This window comes from Nipponia nippon, unplaced genomic scaffold, assembly GCF_047370975.1.
Source record: "Nipponia nippon isolate SJK-2023a ecotype South Korea unplaced genomic scaffold, ASM4737097v1 scaffold_25, whole genome shotgun sequence".
NCBI lineage: Eukaryota > Metazoa > Chordata > Aves > Pelecaniformes > Threskiornithidae > Nipponia > Nipponia nippon.
This window is the reverse complement of record NW_028262342.1, coordinates 6405395-6432090: the sequence shown is the minus strand read 5'-3', so window position 1 is coordinate 6432090 and position 26696 is coordinate 6405395. Positions and strand designations below refer to the sequence as shown.

General features: G+C 54.7%; 2 protein-coding genes across 5 annotated transcripts; both read right to left on the bottom strand.

Annotated features, from left to right (window-relative positions):
* Positions 1-3084: 3084 nt before the first annotated feature.
* On the bottom strand, positions 3085-6998 carry LOC104013155 (pepsin B). Its single transcript, XM_009465620.2, has 9 exons — positions 6908-6998; positions 6424-6577; positions 5894-6011; positions 5134-5252; positions 4565-4764; positions 4289-4411; positions 3917-4061; positions 3564-3662; positions 3085-3402 (listed from the first exon to the last, which is right to left on the bottom strand). Exons 1-9 carry the CDS (start codon positions 6961-6963, stop codon positions 3250-3252), a joined length of 1167 nt encoding a protein of 388 aa, XP_009463895.1. The 5' UTR covers positions 6964-6998; the 3' UTR covers positions 3085-3249.
* A 7752-nt stretch (positions 6999-14750) lies between these two features.
* FRS3 (fibroblast growth factor receptor substrate 3) lies at positions 14751-25361 on the bottom strand. 4 transcript variants are annotated; one of them, XM_087761987.1, is made up of 9 exons: positions 25180-25361; positions 24118-24243; positions 23111-23192; positions 22594-22695; positions 22299-22387; positions 21594-21780; positions 19424-19585; positions 18692-18849; positions 14751-17875 (listed from the first exon to the last, which is right to left on the bottom strand). In XM_087761987.1, the coding sequence occupies exons 5-9, from the start codon at positions 22362-22364 to the stop codon at positions 16949-16951; spliced, it is 1500 nt and encodes a 499-aa protein (XP_087618113.1). In that variant the 5' UTR covers positions 22365-22387; positions 22594-22695; positions 23111-23192; positions 24118-24243; positions 25180-25361; the 3' UTR covers positions 14751-16948. The 4 variants fall into 4 exon arrangements, with proteins under 4 accessions (XP_087618113.1, XP_087618110.1, XP_087618111.1 ...); XM_087761984.1 differs by lacking the exon at positions 23111-23192 and having other exon boundaries at positions 22594-22728; XM_087761985.1 differs by lacking the exon at positions 23111-23192.
* Positions 25362-26696: the final 1335 nt, after the last annotated feature.

The following is a 26696-nucleotide window of genomic DNA, read 5'->3' as shown; positions in this document are numbered from 1 at the left end:
AGTACCTCTGATACCGAGACCAAATATGTAACATCTGATAAAAAGCAAAATTCTGTTGTTATCAAGAAGTTAAAGTATTTTCTCTTGCCTTTAGTACCGGCTTGATCTTTCCAGAGAACAAAGGCAAAACACACCCTTTACAGCAAATGGAAACTTATGATCCTGGTGTTCCTCTTTTCACCCATCCAGGCAGCCAAGGAAGTGCCCCAGGCCGGCAGTATTTCTTCCATCCAAGTCTACAGACTGGGTTACGTCCAATTCCCTCAACACATCCAGCAGGAACAGCCGGGGTGGTCTTTCAGCCCAGCTCCAAGCCTCCCGGGAACCAGCACGTACCCCCAAAATGTCTCTCTTTCCAGGCATTTGTCCTTTTGTCATCCTGCCCCTTCTGCCCTCCAGCTCTGCTAGTGCCCCGAAGAGGCTGAGATGGGGGCTAGAAACTGCTCGGTATAGCAGCCCTGAAAGACATAACGGGCCTTTCCCTGCCCAGTTACAACCGCTCAACCATCTCCAAAAGATGCTTTGATCTGCTGCTGTTTGCTCTCCGGGTCAGCGTTACGCCGAGGACGCTCGGGTCGCACGTCTGGTGCATTAGAGATGCTGTCCCCCGCAGGCTTTGAGTCCTGCTGGCCGTGCCCAGGCTGGAGAGGTGCAGGGGAGTGTGTATTAGGCATTCATTTGCAGGGGATTTTTAGTCCCCGGAGACCCTTTCCTCCCCCTGGGAGGGTGCTACCAGCCAGGCAGCCCTGCCAGTCCCTGCCCGGTCACTGAGGACCCATCCTGGCATCTGGTACCCTGAGGGTGCTGCTCAGCCTTGTAGTCCAAAGCCTGGGCACTCACCGCCTGCAGAACTTCTGCCACGTGCTGCCAAGGAAAGGCGATTGTCCCCACGTCCCCATCAGCCTGGCAGCCTCATCTGTGCTGGCCAGCGGCCTCATCTCCTGTGGAAAACCTGAGGAGACAGACATGGGGCTGTTCTGTGCAAAGCTGGACCAAAAGGCCAAGGCTCCTCGGGCCCCTCAGCCTGGGGGACGCGGCGCTGGGCCACCCCACCGTAACCACGCGCTTTAAGGCGTATTGCTTCGAGCACCCGCCACACGCTGTGGTTCTGCTTCTGTTTCCCTTGGACGAAAATCTTTGTCCGGGTCTGAATTTGTCCCATGGGGGTCACCCACAGACGCACCCCAGGAGCGGGCAGAAGGGGGGTCAGCGCAGCTCTCCCCGGGTCGGCCAGGAGCAGCAAAGGGCAGCGGGGCACTTCCAGACTCCCCAGTCCCCGCTGACAGTGGGGATGGAGCCCAGCAGAGCCTTGCTGCTCCGCTCCAAGCTGTCGGCGTTGGACCGGTGCTTCGAGCCTGTGGTGGCTCAGAAAAACCCCGGCACCACCTCTTCCTCCTCCATCGCATCCTAATGGATCTCTCTCTGCTCCGATGGATCCTTCAGGGAACAAAGGGAAGAGCAAAGACCAGCAGGGACACGGTCAGCCATTGCCTGTCCCTTCCTGCCACCGCTGCTGCCAGAGCAGCTTCAGCTCTCAGAAACCTCCCCATTTTATAGGGGAGGAGAAATGCCCTTCCCTGCTACACGCACCTACGTAATCTCCTTCTCGCTGCGCTCAACCTGTGTCAATATTTTGACACAAAGCACAGAGGAGTTTGTGTCCTTTCTCTGGTGGAATGACAGCGCTATCAATATATCTGATAATGAGCTCCAATGATAAAGAGCTTCTAAGAAACAAGTTTGGATCCCGGGAAAGAGCAGTGTTACCCGAGCCTCCCCCAGCCAAGGTGCTCCCTGTCCCCTTCGGCCACAGACCGTGATTCCCAATACTCCAGCTGTTGTTTTACCTGACTGAATAGCCCCACTTCAGGATTTAGGGGTCATTTGGATGTCATGGCTAACCTCATCTGGCCTCATATTCCCACTCTGACTTAGCCACAGGACTTTGTTACACCTTATCCAGCTGCAAGGAAGATTAGTGGCTTCCCACATGCACCTCTGACAAGGTTTCCCGATGCCCAGCAAGAGGGACGGAGGTGGGGACCGCCCCGCACCACAGCTTTATCCTGGGCTGGATGGAGCCATCGGTTCAGCCCTGCAAGTACCAGCAGCAGCGAGAGACAGGACAGCGTGTCCCGCAGCCGCTCCGAGGTCACCACAAACTGCAAGCGAAGCAATGTCCACCGCCGCCGGCTAACTCTGTATTTGCCTGAGTAGGTGCTGGTGAGCGTCCCCCTGAAGCGACTTCATGCAGCCTGGCGGCAAGCGGCGGCTAGAGGAGGATGAAGCCGTCCCGCTCCGTTAGGGACACGCACGGCGTTCCCAGACACGCCCAGCACCTGATGGCACAGAGCAGAACTGTTTTTTTGGGGAATGCTTTGGGGAACTCCTGTCCCCGGGGCTGTGGTTGGTGTTTAAGACCAAGCCAGAGTGACCTTTTGCTGTCCTGATCCCCTGCACCGCAGCCTGGTGCGTGGTGCTTCTCGCCTGCAAAGCAAAGCCCTCGCAGGACTCAGGGTCAGGACCCTTGTTCTGGGCTTGTCCCTCCCTGAGGGAAGGAGGACAAGCGGGGTGCAGGCAGGCCCAAAGGCAGTGGCTGGGATTTGGGACGGGGCTGGGCTGGGGGACACCTTCACAGCAAGGGCTCGGAAGCTGGGCTGCACCGTCTGCAGGAGCTACCCCGGGCACCAGCGTGGGGAAGGACTGGTCACTGCCGTCCCTGCACCCCTCGGGCTGTGAGCTGAGCTGCAGCTTGGAGGCTGCTGCGTTCATCAGAGCCACCCCCAAGCCCAATAATTCACTATAAAAGGCTGATACTCAGTCCCGCAGCCATTAGGAGTCGACAGCATGCCATACCCCTTTGCAAGAAACATAAATACGTTGACTTTAGATTTGAAGCAGCCCAGGGACAGCTTCCCCACTGCTTTCCCCATGCTGACTCTGCGGAAATCTGCCTAGGAGTTTATCACGGCGCTTATCTTGCTGGAGAAAGAGCGGCTGAGACACACAACCCATCAGTCTGTGCTCAGTCACTCAACAAACTCAGAAGGTCAGAGATGATTTGCGATCTTGGGTTTTATTTGCAACAGGAGACTGCGAGAACACACCTCCACAGAAGTCTCGGAGGGACAGGGAGCCATGCAGGCAGTCAAGGAACATAAAGGTCCATAGGAACCCCATGGTGCTCCAGCAATGCCAGCTAAGGTGTGTTTGGCCAGGAGAGGGGCTGGATTTTGCTGCTCCACTCCCCTATGCTGATGGGGCGAAGCCAATACGGTTGTTGGCCATGTCAAAGACAGTGTAATACTCCTTGAGGAAGACGTCACCCAAGATCCAGAGCGGCTGCCCGTTCTGGGAAGGCAGGTAGGTGACCTCAATCCCAAGGGTGCAGTAGCCGTTGTTCTGTAAGGGGGGAATAACAGGGAGTCAGAGCCTCAAACAAGCACCAGGACCCTGCCAGCTGGGCTGCAGGGAGGGAGAGCATCGCTGCTTGTCAAGAAGCACCAGGTCCTTTCCTGGCCCTCAAGGACTCAGCGGGATGAAGCTGCTCAGCTAATACGTACGTTCGAGACGTAGGCGGAGGGGTAGAGTGGGAGGTGGGCTCCGTTGATGACAAAGGTGATGGGGGGCATGTTCAGGACCTCATTGCAGTCAACTGCATACTGCGGAGAGAGGGTGAAGAGGAGGTTATGGCTGGAACAGCACCGACTGTGAGAGGAGAGATACCCTGCTAAGTGGGAGTAACACACACTTTAGCCCCTGGCAGTGCCACATCACCGCCCTGACATGCCTGCGGCACCATGTTCTCTAGATGCCACGTGAGTTTTGCAGGATCTGGTCAAGCCCATGGCTTCTGGCTCACTTGCAAGCCTCCCCGTGGCTCCACGTGCACCTCCAGAGCATCCCCTGCACTTACACCGTAGCTGGTCTCCTGGGCACCCAGGGCCTGAAGGAAGCTGCTCAGGTACTGCTGGGGCACCGTCACCTGGAACGTCCCTGTGTCCACGATGGCCTGGCAGCCCTGGCTGCACCAGCCCGTCGCCGACTGCCCAATAGCAAATCTGAGAGGAGAATGGGGAGAAGGACGTCACTTTAAGCACCCACTGGCAACTAAACCTGTCTCAGCTGGATCTATAAGTCTGGGATGCTCTGAAATGCAGTGCCTAGCCCCTGCCTGGAGCCCACGCCTGCTGCAATAGCTGCAGCTTCATCTGGAGAACAGCTGAAATGCCCTCATGCCGTGAGCTGCCCGGGTGGATCATGCCCATCAGGCACAAACACCACTCACTCATTAAGCGCGACCTGCCAGTAAAGCTCCTGGGTCACCGGTGCCCACGCAATGTCTCCATGGAAGAACCGGTTGTCAACTCCACCGAGAATGAGCTCTCCCCCATAGCTGTAGGTGGGCTGACTGCAAAAACACAGAGTTACAGCAGCAGAAGTTGGTAAATCGGTGCGATATGCATGGGCTAGCGAGGGACAAATTCACAAGGAATCTGCATGGGGACAGGTAGAGGGACACCAGCGCACATTGGATGTGCAGAGGGCCCTGGCAGATTTTTACCGAGAGAAGTAGAAGCTGAAGACGGGCTGGGTGAGCTGGTTCTGCTGCAGCATGCCCTGCAGCACGGTGGGCGTCCCTCCCACCGCCAGCGAGGGGTAGGCCATTCCCAGGATCCCATCAAAATCGGCATAGTAGAAAGGCAGGGTTGGCTCGTTGCTGCTGAGCCCGAACTCCTGGTTTGTGACCACGATGCTCTGGATCTGGAGGGGAAGGGGACGCCAGGTCAGCCTGCGCGCTTAGGCAAACCCGAGCAGCCATCGGGTGGGATGACTCCGAAAGCCCAAAGAGCACACTGCAAGGTCGCAGCTGGTGAAAACATCACCAGGCAGCTGGGAAAATTAGCAGGAATTGGGTTAAAACAAAGTAAAAACCCAGCTGGGTAACTGATGGTGGCCATAACCACTTTATATTGGTCCTGCCCATCTCAGGCCCTGGTTTGCCCAAGTCCTGACTACACGAGACATGAGATCTGCCCTTAGGCTGTCCCCCAGGCTCCTTCCATCAGGGCACCCAGCTGGCGCTGGGGACGCAGCGCCCAGGATGCCAAGGAGGGCGCAGGGGGCACTTACCGTCACCGTGTCGTAGCCCAGCACCACCGTGAGGGCCCCGCTGCCGTAGGAGATGGTGTAGGACTGGCCGTTGTAGAAAAAGCTGGAGGAGTCGTTGGGATTGAACTTCACGTGATTCACTGTGTGAGAGAGAAGAGGGCAACGCTCCTGGGCACGCGCTCGCCTGGCCCCAGTGGGATTTCACCACCGGTCACTCTGCTGGGATAACGCCTGGGAAAGCGGCTCCTCTGGCAGAGAGCGAGTCGTGAAGAGCAGAAGGGGCTCTGCCTCGCGGTTATCTCGAAGGCAGGGTTTGCATCCCAGTCTTGCCCGCATCCCTCTCAAGGGAGCAGCTGTTGTGATCACAGCCACATCAGCTACCCAGCCTGAGCAAAGCCAGCAGCAGTTAAATCCCCATCGCTCTCCCGCCGGCAGCGAGTTACGTCGGGTGAGCTCTGCGGGGAGCAGGACAAGAGCTCTGCGATTCAGAGCTTTGCTCTTCCCTCCGCCTGGCCACGAAAGGTCAGGGCACAACCACTGAGACTTCTGTGCTCTGGGGACACCCACGGTAGCCGCAGTGATGTGGCCATCCTCGTTCGCCAGGCACGTAAGGGCAGAGGGCTCTGTATTTCCCAAGGAAGGCACCAGCTGGTACCGGGGAGCAGCTATCCCAGAGCAGCGTGCCGGGATCATTTTTGGTCTGGCATCGCGATTTCCCCAGTGCGATCGGACCACGCTGTGCTGCTGGGGGAGCCCTGTGCAACGCGGCCGCAGTACTCACTGCACGCCGACGTCTGGCAGTAGGTGGAGGGCACCCACAGGTTGGCAGAGCCAGTGTCGAAGAGCACCAAGAAGTTTTGCGGGGGGGTCCCGATGCTGATCTCCCCGAAGTAGGAGGACTGCAGGCGAGAGATGGGGATCTCCGTTGGCCGCAGGGTCAGGGACAGACCCGGCTTTCGCCTCCCAGCCCCGCGCCGGCATCCCAGCACTTTGCAGGGTGCCGGGGAATGCCAGGCTCACTCTTGCAAATAACAAAGCAGGCAGGAACAGACTGAACTCTCACCCTGCTTTTTCTCTTTTAATGTAATATTAAATATTTATTTTGTTATGCCTTTTGTTACATACAGGAAAACATCGCTTTTCATTGCTGGGGGAAAGCTTTTCTAAAGTCTAAACTAGAAGCTTAAAAAAGAGTGGAAAAAACCCAGTCTCTCGCTCCTGGAGGCTCGGGGGTCAAGGGATCGCTCCGGCAGAGGGGAAGGGCAGCGTGGCGTACGGCCAGGCAGCGAGAGGGGAGCCCGGGGTACTCACATCCAGGTGGCTGGTTATCGGCTCGCTCACAACGTAGTCCTCGCTGAAGCGGTATTTCTTAGCTGGGTCATATTTAATTTTCTTCAGGTAGTCCTCCAGCACTCCGGCCTCCCTCATTTTCTCCCGTATAGACTTGGTTTTCTTCAGTTTGATTCTGCACAGGGAAAAAAACAAAAAGAGAAACAGAATACAGCAGGAAATCAGGAAAGATTTGGGCATTTTCAAATGATCGATTCTCTGGGCTCCTTTGAGCCCTGCCACGCCAGGAGCCCTCCGCTCGCTGCCTTGCGCGTCCCAGGGGCTGCCCTCCTGGGGAGGGATGCAGCCTGGGCCAGGACCGCGACGGTCTGTGGAGGGGCAGGAGCCACCCCTGGTCCGACGCGGGCAGCATCCCCGGGGACGTGGTGCAGCCTGCGCAGTCACAGCCGCTGCCGGTCTCTTATCTGCCCTGCTCCTGCCGCAGCGGCTGCTGCAGGACACCCACCTCACCAGGCCCTCCGAGAGCTGCAGACACACCAGAGCCAGGATGAGCCACTTCATGGTTGCAGGAGTTGTCCACTGATCTGCACGCAGCCTCCGGGAGACAGCAGCAGATGGGCTGAGCTGCCCAAACTCCCCGGTTTTATACTGGGAAGCAGTGACCCCCCCTTATCTGCTGACCTCCTTTTTCCATTACCACCACACACACACCCAGCTTCAAGGGTTTCTTTGTGTTTTGGGCCACAAGGATTTTGAGGAGTTTGTGTCCTTAGCGAGGCGCTCAGGTGAGAATAGAGCAACACGCCTCTTCGATAGCAAGATCAAAGGGTTACCATCCGATAAGAGGGCAGCTCCTATCGCAGCAGAGACGAGTGACCCAAGTGCCCCGTGGTGGGGCGTTATCTCCGTTCGTTAAAACCTTTTCCAACCTTTTCCCAAAACAAAAAGGCGCTCGCAGCTCTTGGCGCAGGATGAAAACGCATCGGACTTTTGTCTGCCATTCTTCCGCCCAGCCACCCGCCCGTGGGGACCTTCTGGCACGGAGGAGGGATGGCTGCTGGCCTGGAAGCTTTGCCAGGGCACGGGCAAGGAGCTGGAGCCGGCTGCTGCGCTCCCCCGTCCCAGGGGCTCCCTGAGCCCACGAGGTTTCTTCTCCTGTGTCTTCGCAGGGGATTTCCAGCGCTGCTCTGCCTTCTGCTCCGTCCTTCTCTGCCTCTTCATCAGCCTCCCAGTCCTTCGCCATCCTCTCCTCCAGATACGGCTGGTTTCCGTATGTCGTACACTTCAATCCTGCTTCTGCTCTCATAGAATCTTGGACAGAAATCACATATTTTTCCTTTTTTTTTTTTTTAATTTTGTGGAACGACTGATTCCCTTTCCATCCCGCGTTCAGGGGCGGGTGCTGTGCCTCCTGCCTGGGGAGCCCTAACCCACCCGCGGAGGAAGCCCTCGGGGCCGGCCAAGCCGCAGCTTCGCCCGCCGGCTCCTCACACCAGCCCAGAAAGCCGGGAAAGTTCTCGTTTGCTTTTTTTCTCTGAAAAACAGAGAACCACAAACACAGACCTCCCAAACTGCCAACAAACACTCAAACAGACCAAAATGTTTTCAGTTATAACCTAAATATTTTCTAGCAAAAGGATCAAGATGGTTTTGGTTATAACCTAAACATTTTCTAGCAAATGGACCAAAACGTTTTCAGTTAGACCCTAAATATTTTCTCGACCTCCTCTGGCCCCGCTTGCATCCCCACTCCCAGCGGCCCGGCCCTTCCAGCGGAAACCGCGCTCTCCATCGCCCGCCGATAGCCCGGCGTCGCTATCGCCGCGCTTATCCTGTGTCAACGCTCGGCGCAGATTTTGTTCCCTTGGGAGCACCGGGGAGTGTGTGTCCTTTGCTGGATATTGAGACTATAATAAAGCAATTATCTTGTTTGCTAGCAGGATTGATAGAAAGATCAACTTATTAAGATTGGATAAAAAACAAATTCTGGCTGAAAGCAAAGAGCAGTTATCAAAACGTCAATATACCGAGTGTTATCTGCAGGTCCCCACAGGGACTCAGCCTTGCCAAAAGACAAAGGAATAAGGTGCCCTCTACAGCACACACAAACGCATTCTACTTTTGGCACTTCTTGACCCAAAGTTAGACAGCACTTGTTTGCCTCGGCATTTATTCTAAGGGGAATCAAGGATTTACAGTGTCTAACATCAGAGATCCCGTCTCCCTACGCGGAGCAGGGCTCGGCCGGCAGCACGTTCCCGTGCCGTGGTGAGGCAGGGCTTCTCCTCGGGGCCAGGCTCCGGGCATTTCTCCCCCTTCACTTTCAGTTTCTTTTCTGCGGTGGTGCCGCAGCCCAGCCCAGGGAACCCCGTCTCTCCCAGGTGAGTATGGATCCCCTTCGCATCCCACGACCAGCTCCAGCACCCCGGCGGGGCAAAGCCAGCAAACGAGCCGAGCCGTGCGCAGCAGCTGCCCTGGCCGTCCGGAGGGCTTAAGCACTTCCAACACGAGCCAACAAATCCTATTAACCCCACAGCCGCTGCAGAGGTGGGCACCACCTCCCAAAAGCCGGTAGCTCTCGACGGAGCTTTTCGCAGGATTAGAAATGGGCTCTAAAGTGGGATCCAGCCTCCCCCACGACCCAGAGACCTCTCCTGCCTGCAGACCCCACTCCCAGAGCCATCAGGGGACAGAAACCTTTTCAAAAACATTGCCAGCACCCTGAATTTCCCAGTCTGCTCGAGGCTCGGCTCTACCTGTGCCAAAAACACAGAGAAGTGACTGGTCCCAGCTCCAGGATAATTTACCACCCCGGTTCCTCCCACTCTGCCCCAGACACAAGCTTTTGCTATTTACCTCAATGAACGGTAGCACAGAACTTACTTAATAAACACGAATATGGGACCGCCAGGATCTGCCCCTGGCCATTAAAGCCCGTTGCTGTCGCAAGCACCGTGTCAGCTAAAACCCTTCCTGAAGGTGCCGAATCCCACCCGAGTTAATGCCTTGGTAATTTAAACAGTCTCGCTCCATGTGATTAATTTAAAATAGCTATATACACTTCGCCTGGAGCACGATTGCTCTCTGCTTGGGTTCTCCAACCAAGGCAAGCTGTTGGTGGGGCACGGGGGTGCCCGAAGCAGCTGTGTTTATGCACTGCGCACAAGCACACGTATCCTTTACTCGGCGCTGCACGAGCTGGTTTCAGCGTTTTATTTCCAAAACAGAGATTATAGTACACAGATGAACAGCTTCCATCCACGTTAACATAAACACCCCTCCTTTCCTACACAACCATGAGAACGGCTCCTGAAACAAACAGCTGGGCTGCAGGCCTAACAGTTAAATCCCCAAACCAGGGCAAGGATCAGCCACCTCGTGGTGATCTTCTCTGGCGGGCAGTTTCCGAGGAGACCTCCGGTCGCCCTGCTCAGTCCCAGACCCCAGGCTGATGCTGGAGCTCTGCATCCCCTCCTCATACACCCCAAAAGGGTCCCCACCTCCCCGCACCAGCGCCCACTCACGCACCTGAAGTTCAGAAACGCACCCATCACGGGATTTTCCTACGATGCTACGGACTATCCTGAAAACTCCAAGTCAAATACCGGTGGCAAATGCCATGCTATTTTCAAGCTATTTTCAACTTCTTTTTGATAGGGCTATCAAAGTCTCCCTAGAAAGAGAAATGAAAAATGTTTCATTGTGTTTTCCTGGGATGAGATGGAAATAATAACACGGGTTTATCATCAGCTGTGTTATCTCCTCTGTTTCCTTTCCAGTTCTTACCTCCAGCATTTTAGAAAGTCAGGGAGTGACCCTGAAGGAAAAAAACACACGGGTTTAGGTTGGAAAGACAGCGCACATGAAGGCGCAGGTGGCCCTGTTGGCTGTTCTTAAGTCAGTGCCTGCTGGGGAAGAGTTTTCAGGGGGAATTGTATAAGCCAAGGGATTAAACTGTGCACGCTGCCGCACGATCAGCTCTCATTTGCTGTAGAGTTTGGAAAAACAAACAAACCAACTCCTTGCACAGAGCGATGGCAGAGAACCCGTGGGAAGGCCCGGTGCCTAGAGCAGAGCAGCACAGCCAGGAGGAGCAAAGCCACATCTCGTCCAACATTGGCAAAAGCACCTCATTCCCACCAGCCCCCAAATTCCACCACTCCAGCCTATTAGCTTGAATTACCCATGGTGGAAACAGCACGTCTTAAAGGATGGATACTCCAGAGACCACGAATATTCTTGCTGTGTCCAACCTACATCCATAGCACATCAGTTTGCAAGGCAACTTCATGATCTCCTCCTGATGCTCAGCTCAATGGAAATCTGGTCTACACCCTCATGGCCAACTGTCAGCAATGGCTTTGTCCCAAAGAGAGTCACCATGAGAGAGTCGGTGGCTTCAGAGCCTCAGCTCCTGTATCACACGGGCCAGAGAACCTCATCCAAACATTTGTGTGAGTTCAGCTTCCAGCTCAAACAAGCAGCACGCGGAATCGTCCTGCAGAGATACCCCCATGGGGCAGCGGCCAACAGAGAGGGAAAGGCGTCTGCGTCTGCATACACGTTTCTCTTCGTTTATTTTTTAAGCCTATGGCAGTGGGACTAGCCAGCTGGAAGGCAACCGTCGCTCCAGGTAGAACAGGTAAGGACACAGCCATTATTCCTTCAGGGGAGGGAGGCCTGGAAAACAAAGGTTGCAAGAAGTCCAGCTTGAATTGCGTGAGGACAACTGGTGATTGTTGGCCTGGCTTTCAATTTTAAATACAAAGCAAAGGTCACTTTGAAATGTGACAGCTGTCTCTTTGCACCAGACACAAAAGACAGGACCACCGGATCATCATCATGTTCCATTTATTCTGTATACATTCGTAGTGCACATTAACGTAAGACACGGGCACTCCTCGGGTCACACAGCACTGCTGCTCTCCTTCACCTGCGAGGTTACCCCCGCAGAGGTCTAAAGCGGGACGGGATGGATATCCAGCGACGTGGCCTGAAGAAGCAATCACACAGCAAGATCCACCCCTCTGGGCAGAGCAACTGCATCCCCGGCGGCCAGAGCCCCCGAAGCACCTTCGGTTTTCTGCCACGTCAGAAATGTTCAGTATCAAAGACGCCAGAAAGAGTAACAACAAGGAGAATCGCATGGGAGAGGAGCGTGAGATAACACAGATGCATCTGGGCCTTTCGACTGTAAAATCACAGTCACTTATGGAAGAAAAACAAATTAGATCCCTTCCTTACAATTAGCCTTTTCCATACCCTGGCCTGTAATTGCCAACTTCAAAGCTCTCAGGATCCAGGATCTCCACTAACGTATTCACCTTTGGTCCTGCTCGGTAACAGGAATCTAAACCTGTTCTGCTGCCTGCGCGCAGCATTTCAAGACGAGCCAAGTTTGGGGGAAAGACAAACTTCCCAGAAGGACTGATGGCAGCCCTCCCAGAAGCTGAATTTAGGCAATGCGTTCATTAACGATCATTCCTTAATGATACTTCACAGTCAAGATACCGCCCGGGAGGGCTGAGCAGCATCACGTGGAGGGGCAGAGGAAAGACTGGGAGGAAAACGGCTGAGAGAACAGGCAGCTGTAATACCAAGCCCTGGTTTGGTTTTTCTCCCAGTGAACAGCATGGCTTAGGTAATAAAAATAACAACACTTCAGTAACAACTAACACATTCGAGTCTCTGTGCAGAAATACTGCTCCTGCAGTCCTCACAATCCAGCCTCTCCTTTGCCGTCCTCTCCCTGTAAGGCAAGTCCGGCTCACGGACACTCCAGCCTCCCTCCCGAGGGGGAAAAGCAGGCACGTGAAATGGGTCGTGACGAAAAAACAAATCAAAAAACCCTCCCACACTGAAAGACAACTGAGCGCCCGGAGAAGCTATATTCCTACCAAGAGGTTCTTAGGAAAGGGAAGGGTAAAAGATCTATTTATGCATTCACCAGGGAAGAAATATCAGGGGAAGAAGTCTGATGGATTAACTCAAAACCCAAACAAGAACCACTTAAAAAGGTTAAGACAGCCAAGTTCTCTCTGCCTGGCACATGGCTGCTTACCAAGTCATCCCTCGGACTTCAATCGCACGAGCAGAGGAAGGAGACCGGCGGAGACGCGACACCGTCCCCCGCGGGGCTACGCAGACCTGCTCCGCGGCGGGGTACGTCACCCGACAGCTAAGCTGGTGCTGCCGGGTCTCCGCCGTTACCCAGGATAGCTGCGCTTTGCTGCCTTTTCTTCAGAGCCAAAGAAAGTCTCAGCAAATGCAACAGCTGACTGAACACAGCTCCTTTTTCCAAGTTACCAACTCCCAGACAAAACATCGAGGCGAACCACCTGCCTCGCAGAAGCAAGCTTGGGGGAGCAAGAGATCTCACAGCCTCGACTCCGCTTTGGGGACCAACTCCAGCGCGGGTTTCGGATGTACACGGGCTCATTCCTTTCCTCCTGGTCAACCGCGCGGCATCGGTTGGACGCAGAGAGCCCCGGGTGAATCCTTCTTAGCTCAAAACCAGATTTATGGCTGCAGCCAGAAAGGGTGAGGTATTCTGCTCCACGGAGGTGATCGCTGGCGGGGATATTCCCGGGTTGAAGGGATAGCAGGAATCACTGGGTATCCCTAGTTTAGTTTCCCATCCAAGTAAGCACGTGCATGTGTATTAGTACGCATCCACTGGGAAAGTCCAGCGAACTTGCACGTAAGGCTCAAAGCAGAATCTGCGAGATCCATCTTTACAAGGTGCCCTAAAGATACAACATACTGCACGAAGACAACTTTCAGCCCAAAGAAAACCGTAACAAGGAAAGACCCCGGGGTTATCCGGAGGGATCCCTCCTGCCCGGCACCCAAAGCACAGAACTGAAGGAACGAGAAGATGCCAACCCAGATGTCCTCCTCGCCCTTCCACCCGATACTGGTTTCTCCTCCAAAACCGTTTCAGTCGTGGCCACTAGAGGAAGCTGCAACACTGGCGAGCGCCGCTCGGGCCGTAACAGGGAGAAATCCAAAATAGTGACATTGCTGCTCCCGTGCCCCAAGAGGCACCGCCTCGGCGGCCAGCCACCACTCCGGTCTCTCCTCGCACTTTCACACCACCTGCAAAATTGAATATTAAGAGGTTTTGAAAGGGTCCTGGCTACTTAATGCGGACATTGCTGTTGTGGAGTTTTCCAGAAAAGCAAAAAAGCGAGAAAATCACTGGGACGTGAACCCGACGTGCACCCTGAAAGCCATAAACGACAACCGCTTTCCTGGCTGCCTGCACGGCGTTTCCCATTTAATTGCTTAAACATTAAACAACCCCACTGCAAACAATGAGCTGCGACCGGCTTTTCATTCCCGAAGCTTTCTGGGGAGCTCGCAATACCAGCCGAGCGGAGCCTGCTGAGCCAGCAGAGCTGCTCCCCGGCCCGCGGCCGCCAGCGAGGACACAACGGGACGTGAAGCAGAGGACGTGCGGGAAGGCACCCGCCGACCACTGCGCGCTGAGCACGGCAGACGCAGCCAGCATCAGCTCTACGTTTTCTCATCTTTAAGGCCAAGGAAATTCCTCTTCTTCTTTGAATGGGTGCAGCATCCTCCGGTATAACCGGGACGAGGGATGCCGTCGGGGAACGGCGATAAGGTATCTGCTACGTGCGCACACAGCTATGGCACAGCAGCCTCCTTGTCACTGCCGCTTTCAGCGGCCTTGGGAGGGAGGGGAGCATCACATTCGCCAGAGAGGCGAGGGAGGCACGAGCCGGACAACCCAGCTCGTCTGGAGGACGTGGAAGTCAGCAGTTCCAAAGGCCAAAGCCAGCTTTCCCAAAGCGAAGCTAATTCAGAGCCACCTAAATGGGATCGCAGCCGGGGCTGGCTGGGAGCCCAGCCTTTCCAAGGAACCCCCAGCACCGGTGTGCTTTCCCCGATCCCCGGAGCTCGCGGTCTCTGCAGACCCTCGCCCCAGCCTCATCCCACCCGTCGGGGACACGCGGCCGGGCTGGCGGCCACAGGCAGCCCCCAGGCAGCAGCCCCAGGCCTCGGCTGCTTTCTCCTGCCACCCAACAGCATCTCCCCGTGCGTTTAACCAACCTGCAAACCGCCCGCGCGGGTGGGAAAGGGCCCTCGCCTCTTCCTCCGTGACTGTAAAACATTTCATCCTTTCTCCCCTTGCTGAGGGGAAGAGGGGAATAAGCATTTTGCATTTCTCAGCTCAGGCAGTGGAAAGGCAGGTTCCGACGGAGGCTCCCAGAGCAAGAGCACTGCCCGTGCTGCCACGTGGGAGTTACTAGTGCTGTCCCAGAGGGTGACACTTACAGCTTAGAAACTCTTTATTTAAATAGTTTATTTAAAGCTTAACGCAGTTAACTTTTATATGTGTGTGTATATATATATATATATATAAAAACAATTTCTTCTCTCACTTCCCTAAATGAAATCTAGATTTAGGGGGCTACATTACTTGCCTTTTTTTTTTTCCTTCAAATAAAGTCATTTTGTATACATACAAAAATATATTACTTGAGTTTCCTTTCAGTTATAGAGCACACAAGAGTTGGGGTGGAGAAAAGAATGAAAGACAAGCACAAGGACTTCCAAAAAAAAGGAAAAAACAGTGATTTTAAGCATGTGGTGCACTTTGAATTTCGAGTGCAACAGCAAGCCAACAAATCCACGTTCCGCCGACACAAGCATGGCACTACTCACACTTTTATCACTTTTTCTGCACTGCATGGCAGATGTCCTTGCTCCCGAAAGGGTCACATTTCAATATGACATTACAGCACCAAAACCAAAAAGGCTGAAATTCAAAAATCTGGAAATGAAGTTTCTGGAGCCCCGAAGCAGGTTGCAGCTGGACAATCGGGTTCTCTCCTCTTTCACACCGGAGGCTCACCGACTTCGACATCGGAACACGTTAGGGACAAGGAGAACACAGCAAGGTTCGGCAGCGCTGCTGCTGGCAGCGGGACGTGTCACGGAGCGCTGGATCTCTCAACTCCTGTCCCAGGGAGGAAGGTGACGAATACAGACAGCAGGAAGGTGGGACTCCAGAGTCACCCAGCGCCCACTGAAACAGCTTGCAACGGCAGAGAGGGAGCCAGGGAGAGATCGAGCTGCTGCGTGTCACCATGCGGAGAGGGGTGGTGGAACAGCCTGCAACGGGAGAGGAGCAGAGACCCCACACAGGACCTCACACACCGGCCTGACAGCTCAGCTTAGACTCAGCCCTGGTGTCAAGAGAAAAATCCACATCAAAGGCCACAAATTTACCCGAAAGCCGAAATTTAGCCCTTCCAAGTCCGTAGTCGTAGGAAACAAACTGCACATTCACTCAAAACACCGATCAAATATTTCTCATGGACCCAGCCAGGCACGTGGGCGTAGGCAACGACTCCGATACAACTCCAGGCTCGGCTGCCTGGCAGCTCTGCTCGCGCTCCCACGTCTCCCGTACCATTTCCCACCCACCCTGTGTCAGTCCCAGTTAAAAAACTTTTGATTCACAGCTGCTCTTTTCCCCAACCACAGCTCAGCAAAGCCACCAGCCTCTTCCGAGATCCGTCCCCCAGGCAGAAGCAGCGAGCCACAGCGAGTACATGTATCATATTGGCACCGGTTTTGGCAATTACCGCTGGGATGCAAAAGAACATTTAATAAATAAATAAGTAAACAAATAAATAAATCAACAACACTTCTGAACAGCCACCAAAAAGAACCCTTAAAAATCAAAACAGGGTACAGTACAGTTGAAGTTTTCTATACCAAACCTCAAATCTCTCTCACAGTTGCGGTCTTCCCCTCCTCTTTTAAAGCAGGGTCTCTCCAGGAAATAGGTTTATGTGATCACAGTGTCTGTGCCCATAGCTGTCTGTCCTCCTCTGTTAATTTCTAGAGTTGCCCAATTTAAATCAAATCTGAGAAACGGACAGAAGTATTAAAAGCTTCTACAAGCTTCAAGAAAATAGGAGAAAGGAGCGAGTTGAGGGGGAAAAGACCGCAGCATGAGTTTCCAAGTCATCAGGGATCAGTGAAACCCCAAGGAAAAACCCGACTTTGGAGTGGCCCGGCTGCAGAGCTCGCCTGGAGTCGCAAGGCGTGAAATCCATGGGAAATGGCCTTGATTTGCAGTGGAGCTCCTAAAGCAACTCGCTTTTGGAGAGACGCCTCCACCACGCTACTGCCCTGCCTCTGCAGCCAGGCTGCTGGCACTGCTGACGGAGCTGCCAGGCAATCAGGAGAGCTAACCCAATCCGAGGCCGTATCCACAGTGCCGGTGCTATTGCTGGCACCTCCTGCCCCTCTCACCAGAAATTTAGCCTTCAAACAGTACCGCCAAATATCCCACAAGGCTTTAAAAACGAACTACATGGGAGAGACGGAGAGGGGAAGACAGACAGACAGACTAGCCTTCACATCAGCTGTAGGAGCCATCCCGTAACACCAGGTAATGGGGTAAACAGGGAAGCAGAAGGCAATGGCGAATGGAAGTCACACCGGGCCATACACTGAAGGGCGGGTACCGAAGCCACGACACAGCACTTGCGCTTGGCGTTCCCCCTTACAGAGGCAGGTCAGTGCTGTTATGTCGAGTTTTCCGCGAAGTCCCATCATCTCTCGGCAGGGCCCTTTGCAAACTGGACATGGCCGCTGTCTTTTTTAGGTCAATGACCGCGTAGGAGTCCGTCCGGCGGGCTTCGTGGGTGGCAGGAGGTGGGACGCAGGGGACCGGTGGGTTCTGATGTCCCTTGTGCGGCTCAGCCTCCAGCTCCACCTGGATGTAGTTGAGTTGCCGCGGCTGCTCTGGACGGGGCCGGGGGAAGTCGAAGCTGAAGACGCTGGGCACGCAGCCGCGACGAGGCTTTGGCAGGAAGCCGCTGCGCCGCTGGCCGCTGCCCCCGTGCAGCGCGGTGTTCTCCGAGTTCATGTAGTTCTGCAGGGGATCTTCTTCACCAGCCTCAGAGTAGCCGTTGGGGGAAGGCGTCAGCACGTCCCCGGCACCCGCGTCCTCCTCGCCCCGCCGGAGCGGCTGGCACTCCCACACCGGGGGCAGCGACGGCAAGTTCTCATAGTGCAGCAACGCCGTTCTGCGATGGGAGCAGCCGGGTAAGCCCGCGTCCTCCCGGGTGAGTTTCAAGCGCCCGCCTCGACAGAGAGAGGAGGTGCTGGGGGGCAGCAAGCCGTTGACGTTCTCGTAGACGCACTGGGGTGAAGGGCACTCCTCCTCGCACTCGTTGTTGTTGTTGTTTGGGGGGCAGAAGGGCGTCCTGCACTCCCGGTGGTGCCGACAGACGCGTCTGTAGTTGGACGTGGGACCTAACACGAACTTAACCTCCCCTGGCTGCAGAAAGACCTGGGGATTGCGGTCTTCGAGGGAGCAGCTGTGGTTCCTATGGGGGAAAGGAGGGTGGACTTCAGGCAAGGAGTGCATACAATGTCGGCCCCTCAGCTCCTGATCACCATTGGCCGTGTTGACGTAGGTGTGGGACTGCAAGGAGAGAAGCAGAGGGACAGTGAAAGGAGAAGAGAAGAGAAGAGACAAGAGTAAAGCAGCTGTCAGCAGCTGAGAAACCAACAGGAATGGAAAATGCTTCAGGGCTAATGAAGCAGGGGGAAATGAAAGAATTTCAGGAGTTGAAAATACTTTGGGAAGCCAAACACAAAAGCCATTTCTGGATTTGTGGGCTGAAGGAGAGACAAAAAGGAGCCCAACTGCAGAAGATACACATCATCTATTTCACGCCTGATGCATATGGCACAGAACAAAAAGCAAAGCCACTTGCAAAATATTTCCTTGAGTGGCTTACACTGGCAATACTGCAGCACTCAGACCTACCTAGGCTTCTCCGATCACGGTTGAGACAAGCTGGATTTTGTAGGGAAAATTCTTAAATTCTAAGACGGAGAACAAAGAGCTGAACATCAAAAATAAAAATAAAAATAATCTGAACTTGAGTGTGCATCTGCACATCAGTTTAGGGGCTGCAGTAAGAGCTGATAGGTAGGGCAGTATGACTTGGACTCCCAAGCTAAGTGCTGCTGTTAAGTAATTGCCACGCAAATCCTAGCGGTTAAGGAAACCGACTCAGTCGGCTTGACAGAGTGCCTGTTCCAGCGACGTGTCAGAGAGCAGAAGTCTCCAAGAGCAAAATGAAGCAAAAGAGGAAAAAAAAGGATGACGAGGTATGAGGATCCCCTGAGCTTTGCTGGAGTAACAGAAACCCAGAATTGCACAGGACGGCTAGCAAAGCAAGCTGCTTGTTCATTGCTTGCAAACAGCAGGATTTAGGACCTCCAGGTTTACCTGCTCGTCAGGCCCAATAAGGGCATGAGTAGAGTCTTCACCCACAGATGAATGCCTCAGGCTGCCCACGGAGGGGTGGCGGGCTGCGGAGTATGATAGGGTTTCTCCAGGGAAGCTGTGAAATCCATTGGGAAATCCTGGGACAGTGTACCCCAGACCTGGGAGAGAATCAAGACAGATAAGCGTTAGAGCATCGGTTTGGTATAAAATAGAGTTGACTTCATTTTCACGGTAAGCTGGCCTCTTAACTGTACCCTGTAAGTCAGAATCAGCCTGTCTAGGCAAGACCCCTACGATGAAGCACCTAGCATAAATACAAGGGCTAGGCCCTCTTGTTTAAATCGATTTAAGTCACTCCTAATGGAGACAGGAATTGAGCAAATCCAAATTCTTCCAGATGTGGTTTCCTCTAGGAACCACTTGATCCTTGTAGATGCTACTCAAAAAGGGCACTTGGCAGCGATCCAGATGAAAACCAACGGAAGGGTGACAACTCGGTGGACTATTTGAAGGGATTTTGTTGCTGTTTCCTTGGAAACAAAATACCACATTGCAGACAAGGAGGGGCCTAAAATAAACATGCTGCACGGGGCACACGTGGACATAAAGACATGGGTCAGCAGCGAGGCAGCGCATGGGAGAGATCCATGGGCAGTTTCAACGAGCGACTGCAGACATCGCCCACGTCTCTGCATTTCCCCCTCCTCTCTCTGGGCACTGAAGGAGCCTTACTGTTGGGTGCCTGGGGGGTCCGGGAGAGCTCCCGCTCCGTGGGGTGACTGTTCCTGGTGATGACAACAGGCTCTTCCACTACGTTGATACTGTTACACTGCATCAGGTCCTGAAGCAGATTAAAGATCTCCTCTGCTCTGGAACACTTGAAGGCAAAAATCCCTGCACAGTAACGAAGAGGAGGGTCAGGAAAGTGAGAAAGCAATCCTGCTTTAACAAGAGTATATGTAATTCCCGGCTCTAAATGAACAGGCAATTTTGATTTCTTTTGCTGTGTTTAACACAATCAACCCCTGCAACCCACAGCCACAGGAGAACAACCAACAACTCGGTGAATTATTGCATCAACAGAAACACAACGCCGTGACTGCCATCTGACCAAAGGGTGCATTATTACAAGAAAAACAGCGAGCAACCCAGTTATCTTAAGACGATCAATCCCATGTGAGCGGAGGTGCGAAAGGGACAGGCTGACCAGTCTCGCTTCATCTCTAATCTTCTCTTTTAACTCACTTGCCACCCAGTTCGGTTCTCATTACCAGGGGAAAGTCTACCCAGTGACTACTGTAAGCTGAACTGGGCCCTGTGGAGTGCGCACGTGAGGGAGGGACAAGAACGTCATATTTAAAAAATGTATGGAATTAAACAGTGTCTCCCCAAACGAGCAGCCCAAACCAGAGCTGGTGCGTGCAGAGCCAACCAATCCCAAGCTGGCAAGCACACACACGCACAAAAGCCATAGCAACGAGAACGGCATGGCAACAACGGCTGCTACCCCAAAGAGTACAGTTTTAAACGTTCTGGCCAAAAAAAAATAGCTATAGCTGCCTTATATAAGGTGGGGAGCAGCATCAGGAAGGAGTCCTCCAAATAAAATTAACTAAGCAGAAAGAAATCCTACAAGGAAGGGAGAAAACTCATCAAAACACAACGCCATCCCTCTCGTTTCTGTCTGCTTTAAGACTGATGAGTAAGTATGTGTCTGCTAAAAATTTTGTAATATATGAAGAGCAAATGGCTCTGCTTTATCCCCGCTACCTGGACCTAAATAAAAAACCAAACCACACAGGGCACCCATCTAATCACTGCATCCCGCAAAAGGCAAAACAGAAACCGAAGACAAGCAGTTCCCATCGCTGGCAACTGATGAGCACACGACTCCAGGAGAGGAAAACCCCACTTACATAAATATTAAAAAGGAGCATACGGCACTACAGATTTGCACAGTGCTTTGCACAGACACTGAACAGTCACGCGGAGTCCTTTTGGATACGAAGGAGTTTACAAACACATTAATAGAATGAGGAAACAAACTTTTTTCTCCCGGGGATGCAGATGCCAAGAAAATGTTCAGCTCTTTAAAAGCAAGAGAGACAGACTGGTAAGGAACCGACAGGCACCATTGTAAAACTGGAGTCTATTCCCAGCATTGCTGATGACTTGGCATGTACTCCCGGGTGACTCACTTCCCTTCTCTATGCACAGCATCTCCATGCATAAAATCAGTAGAACGTAAAACTCCTTTCCCTCTATGTTACAAGGTGCTGCCAGACACAAAATGCAAAGCATTAAGTAGAACCAGCACGACCCAAGGCAGAGCGAATGCAGAGAAAATGAAACGTGCTCCAACAACTATTGCTACTGCCGTGCATTCGGCAGCTCCGGGGAATAAGCAAACCCTAAGAGGGACCTGCAAAAAGGTGCAGGCGATGCCCTTAAGCTTTATCCCCGGAGTTAAAAAATGCTTAATAAAGCTTCAGTCCTGCAAAAAGCACTTTCTAGCTCCTAAGGAAAGAAGTCCAGCAACCTCTCCTACCAGAGCTGTGCAGCATTCGGTACCGAAGCTCAGAGCTGACAGCGTAACTAACATCCTCTCTGACATTAAATACGCCCCGTCCAATGCTCAAGCCTGCTTCACCAATTACCTCATGAGCGTCGCTGCACTAGCGAAATGAGACCATTAGATTTATGCCCAGGTCCTGAGCCACAACGTTGTTCTCATTAGTGTTTTAATCAGGAGTATTAACTGTATGTGCATGCACACTCCGGTATTCTGGGGGAACAGAGGCTGCAACAGATGTAGGAACTTGGGAGGACACAAGCATCATCTCACTCTGGCTGCCAGGGAACAAACCGCAGCGTTGCTTCCTCCGGGAACCTCCACACTCACCCTGCCCCGTCTGGCAGCGACGACCGCTCTCGAAGGAGAAGAGGTTGGAGTCATAGCCGTAGCGGCGCAAGCAGAGGTAGGGCCACCTGACAGCATCTCGCTTGTGAGTGTGCAAGATGAGCTCCATCTGTGTCAGCTCCATAATCCCAGATCCCAGCTCGTTACCTTCATCGTCCACGTTTGTTACCTGCAGAGGCCACAGAGCCCACATCAGGAAACTCAGTGCACTGGTACCGAAAAAAACCCACCCACGAAGATACTGTAATTCCCATGGATTCCCCTTTCATTTACTGAGATGCCTTTTCTCTGCTGAGAGCATGAATTCATTGCTGGCAGAAGGCGCCAAGCCGGCAGCCCTGGAGACTGTGCGCTTGGCAGTTCAGCTGATGTGTCTCAACACAGACACTGGAACACAGCCCTGAGCAATAAAAGGTTTCTCTCCAGTTCCCCATTTCCTTGCTCAGCTGAATCTCAGTGCAGAGGCAATTTCTACTGCAAATACAAACATATTTGCAGCAGAGTTGCTTATGGAAAGGAAAAAAAAAAAAAAGCCAGCAAACCAAAACAGTAACATATTTGCAAATCTTATCAAGCAAGAGCAGAGGTTTTCTTCCCTTTCCTGCCTGGAGTCCAATCCATGCTGGGCTTTGCTAGTAGTTGGCGCTGTCACAGGCTTTCTGATGGGGATGAAGGTGCAATACTTACCTTAAATTTGGTGGGATGGTTGTCTGGGATGCTGTCTCTGCACAGACAACTGCAGCAGCTCCCCATGACGTCAGCATAAGAGGTAATCCCTGGGGAGAGGGCACAAAACGGAGGACAATCATGTTTTTGAACCAACTCCTCCCACCCCCTCCAAACACGCAGCAGTTACAGCCCGTATCCTCCTCAATCCCCCCGCACATGGCCCAGTGGGTTTGGATCGCGAACTCTTCAGTGTGTTCCTCGGTTACAGGACACCATACAATATAAGGCCAACTAAAAACAACAGCTTTCTTACCATTAGGCAATTGTTGGATTTGTTCGGAGGAGTGAGAAGGAATTCCCACTACTGTCCCTCTATCTCCTTCGGGACTTCATGGTAAGCAGGTGTCAGAGGCACCTAAAACACAAGGGAAACTGTCCCATCTTCCGTCTGACAAGGAGAACACAATTAAACAAATTAAAAAAACAGAGAAGATTAAAAAGCGGGGGGGTTGTGACTGAAGTTCCCCTCAAATATCACAAGGAAGGCAGGTGCACTTTTTTTTTTAATTAACTACCTGCATTTATATGAATATAGAAAATAATTCTGCACAGACCACTCCTGCAATTTCTGAAAAAATATACAGTCTAGAGCTAAAAAAATTAAAAATAAGAGATATTTTACTTCTTGGCTTTGGGATCCTACACAAGAGTGGGGTTTATCAGAGCTACTGTAGTGCAAATAAAACACGTAACACTGAATGGCCGAGAGCAGTGAGGATATAAGGATATGAGGAACTACACGCATCGGCTGCTTAGGAATGTGAAGGTACCTTCACTCGACGGAGGGTCCTCAGGGGTCAGGGAACCCGCAGCCTTTAAAGCAAGCGAACACAACAGCTCTTCTACTTTGGGCTACGGAAAGTAACAAATGCCAGAAAACATAAAGACTCGGCTATCTGACAACAGTCAGCAAGCACAAGGAGTTGCAGGCACTAGTAGTGAGAAATCCTGCTGTCTTTGATGCGAACATAAAGGACTCCACATCCACTCCAGGGCAGGGGATTCAGCAGCAGATAACACGAGAGGATGCCATGTTTTCTTTGGCAAGAACAGCTAACAATCTCTCCATCTGAGGCGTGAGAGAATAAAGCCATATGGATAACCAGTCTGGCACTACAGCAGTAACTAAAATGAAAAGGCTATTGGAAACCTCGCACTCTGCCATGCCAGTATCTGCCTCACCAGTTGCTCCAAATTAAACAATGAATCACAGAGTTGCATCTCTGTGCAAAACCACGTTGCAGAGCTGCCCTCAGGCTCCCCCGCAGCGCAGAGCGGTGCGGAGGGACGAAGAAGAGCTGGCGGTGAGCTGACCAAGGGGTCCCATTTCATTTTTTACAGCAAAACAGAACCTAAATTACCTTCCACTGCAACTCCACGCCTTAGCTTTGGCCCCTGAAGAATCCCCTACCACTTCCTAACCCCGTGAAGTCCCCCAGAAGAAGAATGCCTCCTTCTGAGCAAGCTGGAGGAACTCGGGCACAAACCAAGCCGGCTGCCCTCTTGCACATGCCCATCACCCCTAACAGTAACACCACCACACGCTCCCTGTTCAACACCGCAGCCTGCTCAAGCCATCCTATTTGTTCTTCTAGACTCAGTATGGCTTTACTCCCCACTGACCTTACAGGCTTTGATCAATAATTTAGCAACAGATCGCTCTCTGTTTCATCTGATCTGGTCACTAGGGGCCTTGTCCTCTACTGTCTCTGCTCTCCCACTCCCATCTCATCAATTCCCTCAGCAAAAAACAATCACCTTGTAGAAAACATGTTACCTTTGCTCCCTCTTTCTTCTTTATTCCTCTCTCCCTCTGGTGCTTCCTCCACCCGCGTCGGTCTAACCTGCGAGGGGGTTAGGCTGAAGTGCCGTTGCCTATCCTGAACAGTTATTATGGTCAGAACTGAACAAACAAGAAAAAAGCCATGGTGAGATCCCTGAACACTCCCTCGGGGCTTCCCACTGCTCCTCACTGTTGAACATGTTAGCGGCATCCCTTTCACGCAGACACCGAGACTCCCAGTGCTCCTGTCTCTTGCTCGGCGCTTTCGACACGCACCTTTCCGAGGGCTGCCTGCCCGTTCATAGCCTTAACGAGCTGAACCACGCCAACAGTACGATACGCTTCCCCGCGAGCAAGAGCATGTGCCTCCTAAGGCCAGCAGCCCCATCCTCCCCTCCAGGCTCCCCACCTCCCAGGACCCAAGGCTAAACCCTCCTCGGCGCCTTCGCAGCCCTCCTCGGCCCAGTCCCCAGACCACAGCTCACCTCTCGCGGGGTCGCTCGCTCCCCTCCCAACCCCTCTGCTCCCACAGAGGCTCCGTCCGTGCCCCCCAGCCTGCAGCAGCCCCTTCACGCTCCTCCAAGCCACTCTCCTAAACCCGGCACTGCAGACGAGGGTCCCCCTCATCCCAACGGACCAGGGCACCCCGGCTCCACCGGGACCCCCGCGAGGGCCCTGCGCAGGGGCACGCATGGCCCCACACCGCCCCACCCGTGACAGGCAGCCGTGGGCCCACTGCCCCCGCCAGCGTGGGAGGGAGGAGAGGGGCTGCAGGGGGGCACCTCCAGGGCAAGAGGGGCCGCTGGCGAGGGGAAGGGGCCGGAGGGAGGAGGCAGGGGCCTGCACAGCCCGAGGGGCCGGGGGCCGTGAGGAGGGGGCGAGGCCCGGGGGTATCGGGGGGGCTGGGGAGTGCGGAGGGGGTGCGAGGGGACAGCGGGGGGCACGGCGGGGAGAGGGGGCGGGAGGGAGGCGGGGGGCAGCGCGGGCCGCGGGGGCAGGGGCCCGGGCCGAGGCGCGGTGCCGGTGCCGGGGGAAGGCCCGGGCGCGGGTCGGTACCTGAGGCGCTGCCCGGCTCCGCCGTCCGGGAGCTGAGGCCCGGGCCCCCGCTGCCGGCCGGCCCCCGGCCCGGCCCGTCCCCTGCCCGGCCCGCCGGGTCCGGGCTCGGGCTCGGGGACCGGGTGCGGGTCCGGCCCCGCCAGCGCCGCGTCCCCCAGCCCGGGCCGGGCCCGCCGGGAACAGCGAGTCCGCCGGCCGCCGCCTAGAGCGTCTCGGGCTGGGAGGACCCGGACAGGCAGGAGCGCGGCCGCCAGGGGGCGCGCTGGCTCCGCGCTGGCTCCGCGGGGGCGGGGCCAGGGAGGAGGCGTGGTCGCGGAGGGGGCGGGGCCATGGCAGGGGCAGGAGGGGGCTGGGGGGGGTAGAGGGGCAGGGGGTTTTATGGGGGGGTCAGTGGAGGGGGATTGGGGGGTCTGGGGTGGGGGGATGCTCGGGGGGGGGCAGTGAAAGGGGATTGGGGGGGTCTGGGGCAGGAGGGGGTGCTGGGGGTGCGCTCTGCACCCAGCCGCCCCCATTCACAGCATCCCTGCGCACTGCCCGCCCCAGTTATACCAGTATCAGAGCACTAAACCAGCACAGTGGATGGCAGCTCGGTGCTGGGGTCCCGCAGGCGGCTGCACCCCCGGGCCACCTCGACGGGCGCCCGATTGCTCGCGGTCCCGACTCAGCCCCGGCACTCCTGGTGTCGCGTGCTAAATAATAACGCCCGCAGCCGGCGTTTGGCCTCGGACGAGGCACGGCTTCCCGGCGGGAACGCGGGGGGCTCCGGGAGGGCTCCGGGCCCGCGCGAGGGGCTGCCCTGCACATGGGACGAGAGGGAGGGCACCAGGAGAGTTTGGCTGGGCTGCAGATGTTACAAGTGTCATTTTTACACTCGCAATTTTTACAATTGCAATCTCTCTGCGATTACAATCCCGCCCGCGCTGTTAGGGCGCGGAGCTGTTGGACATCGCCCGTGGCTTCGGAGGGGCGGCGGGGGCTGCTGGCTCCTCGGCCGCAACACGTGAGCGCTCCCGGTCTGCTCCAGCGCCGAGTCGCGTGGCTGCAGCCCTGCCCGTTCCACGGGGACGCTGCTGGCCGCACGCCGGTCGCTCACGGTGTTTTGGCGGCAGGGAAGCCCGTCAGGCCAGCGTCCTGCCCGTCACACGTGCGGGCTCGCCCGCGCCCCTGGGGGACCTCGTGGCGTTTCCAGGGCGGTGGCTTCGGTGCAGCGGCGGCTGGTCCCACCTCAGAAAGCCCCGAGTGACCCATTTGTCGAGCCCGAGTCCCTGTGCCCGGCTGGTCTCCTAACGAGGACTTTGCCCATTAATCTTCCCGGCGTGCGGAGGGACGGTGGAGCGTGGGGAGCGCAGGCAGCAGCCACTTCGCAGCTGGGCTGGGAGCTGGCAGCGGGCAGGAGGGGGCCCACCATCCCCCCGGTGGTACAAAGTCCATAGCAGCAAACCAGCCTCCCACCAAAGCCAAACAGCGGATTAACCTCCCTGGCGCAGATCCGAGACCTTAAAGGGTCCCTGGGGAAT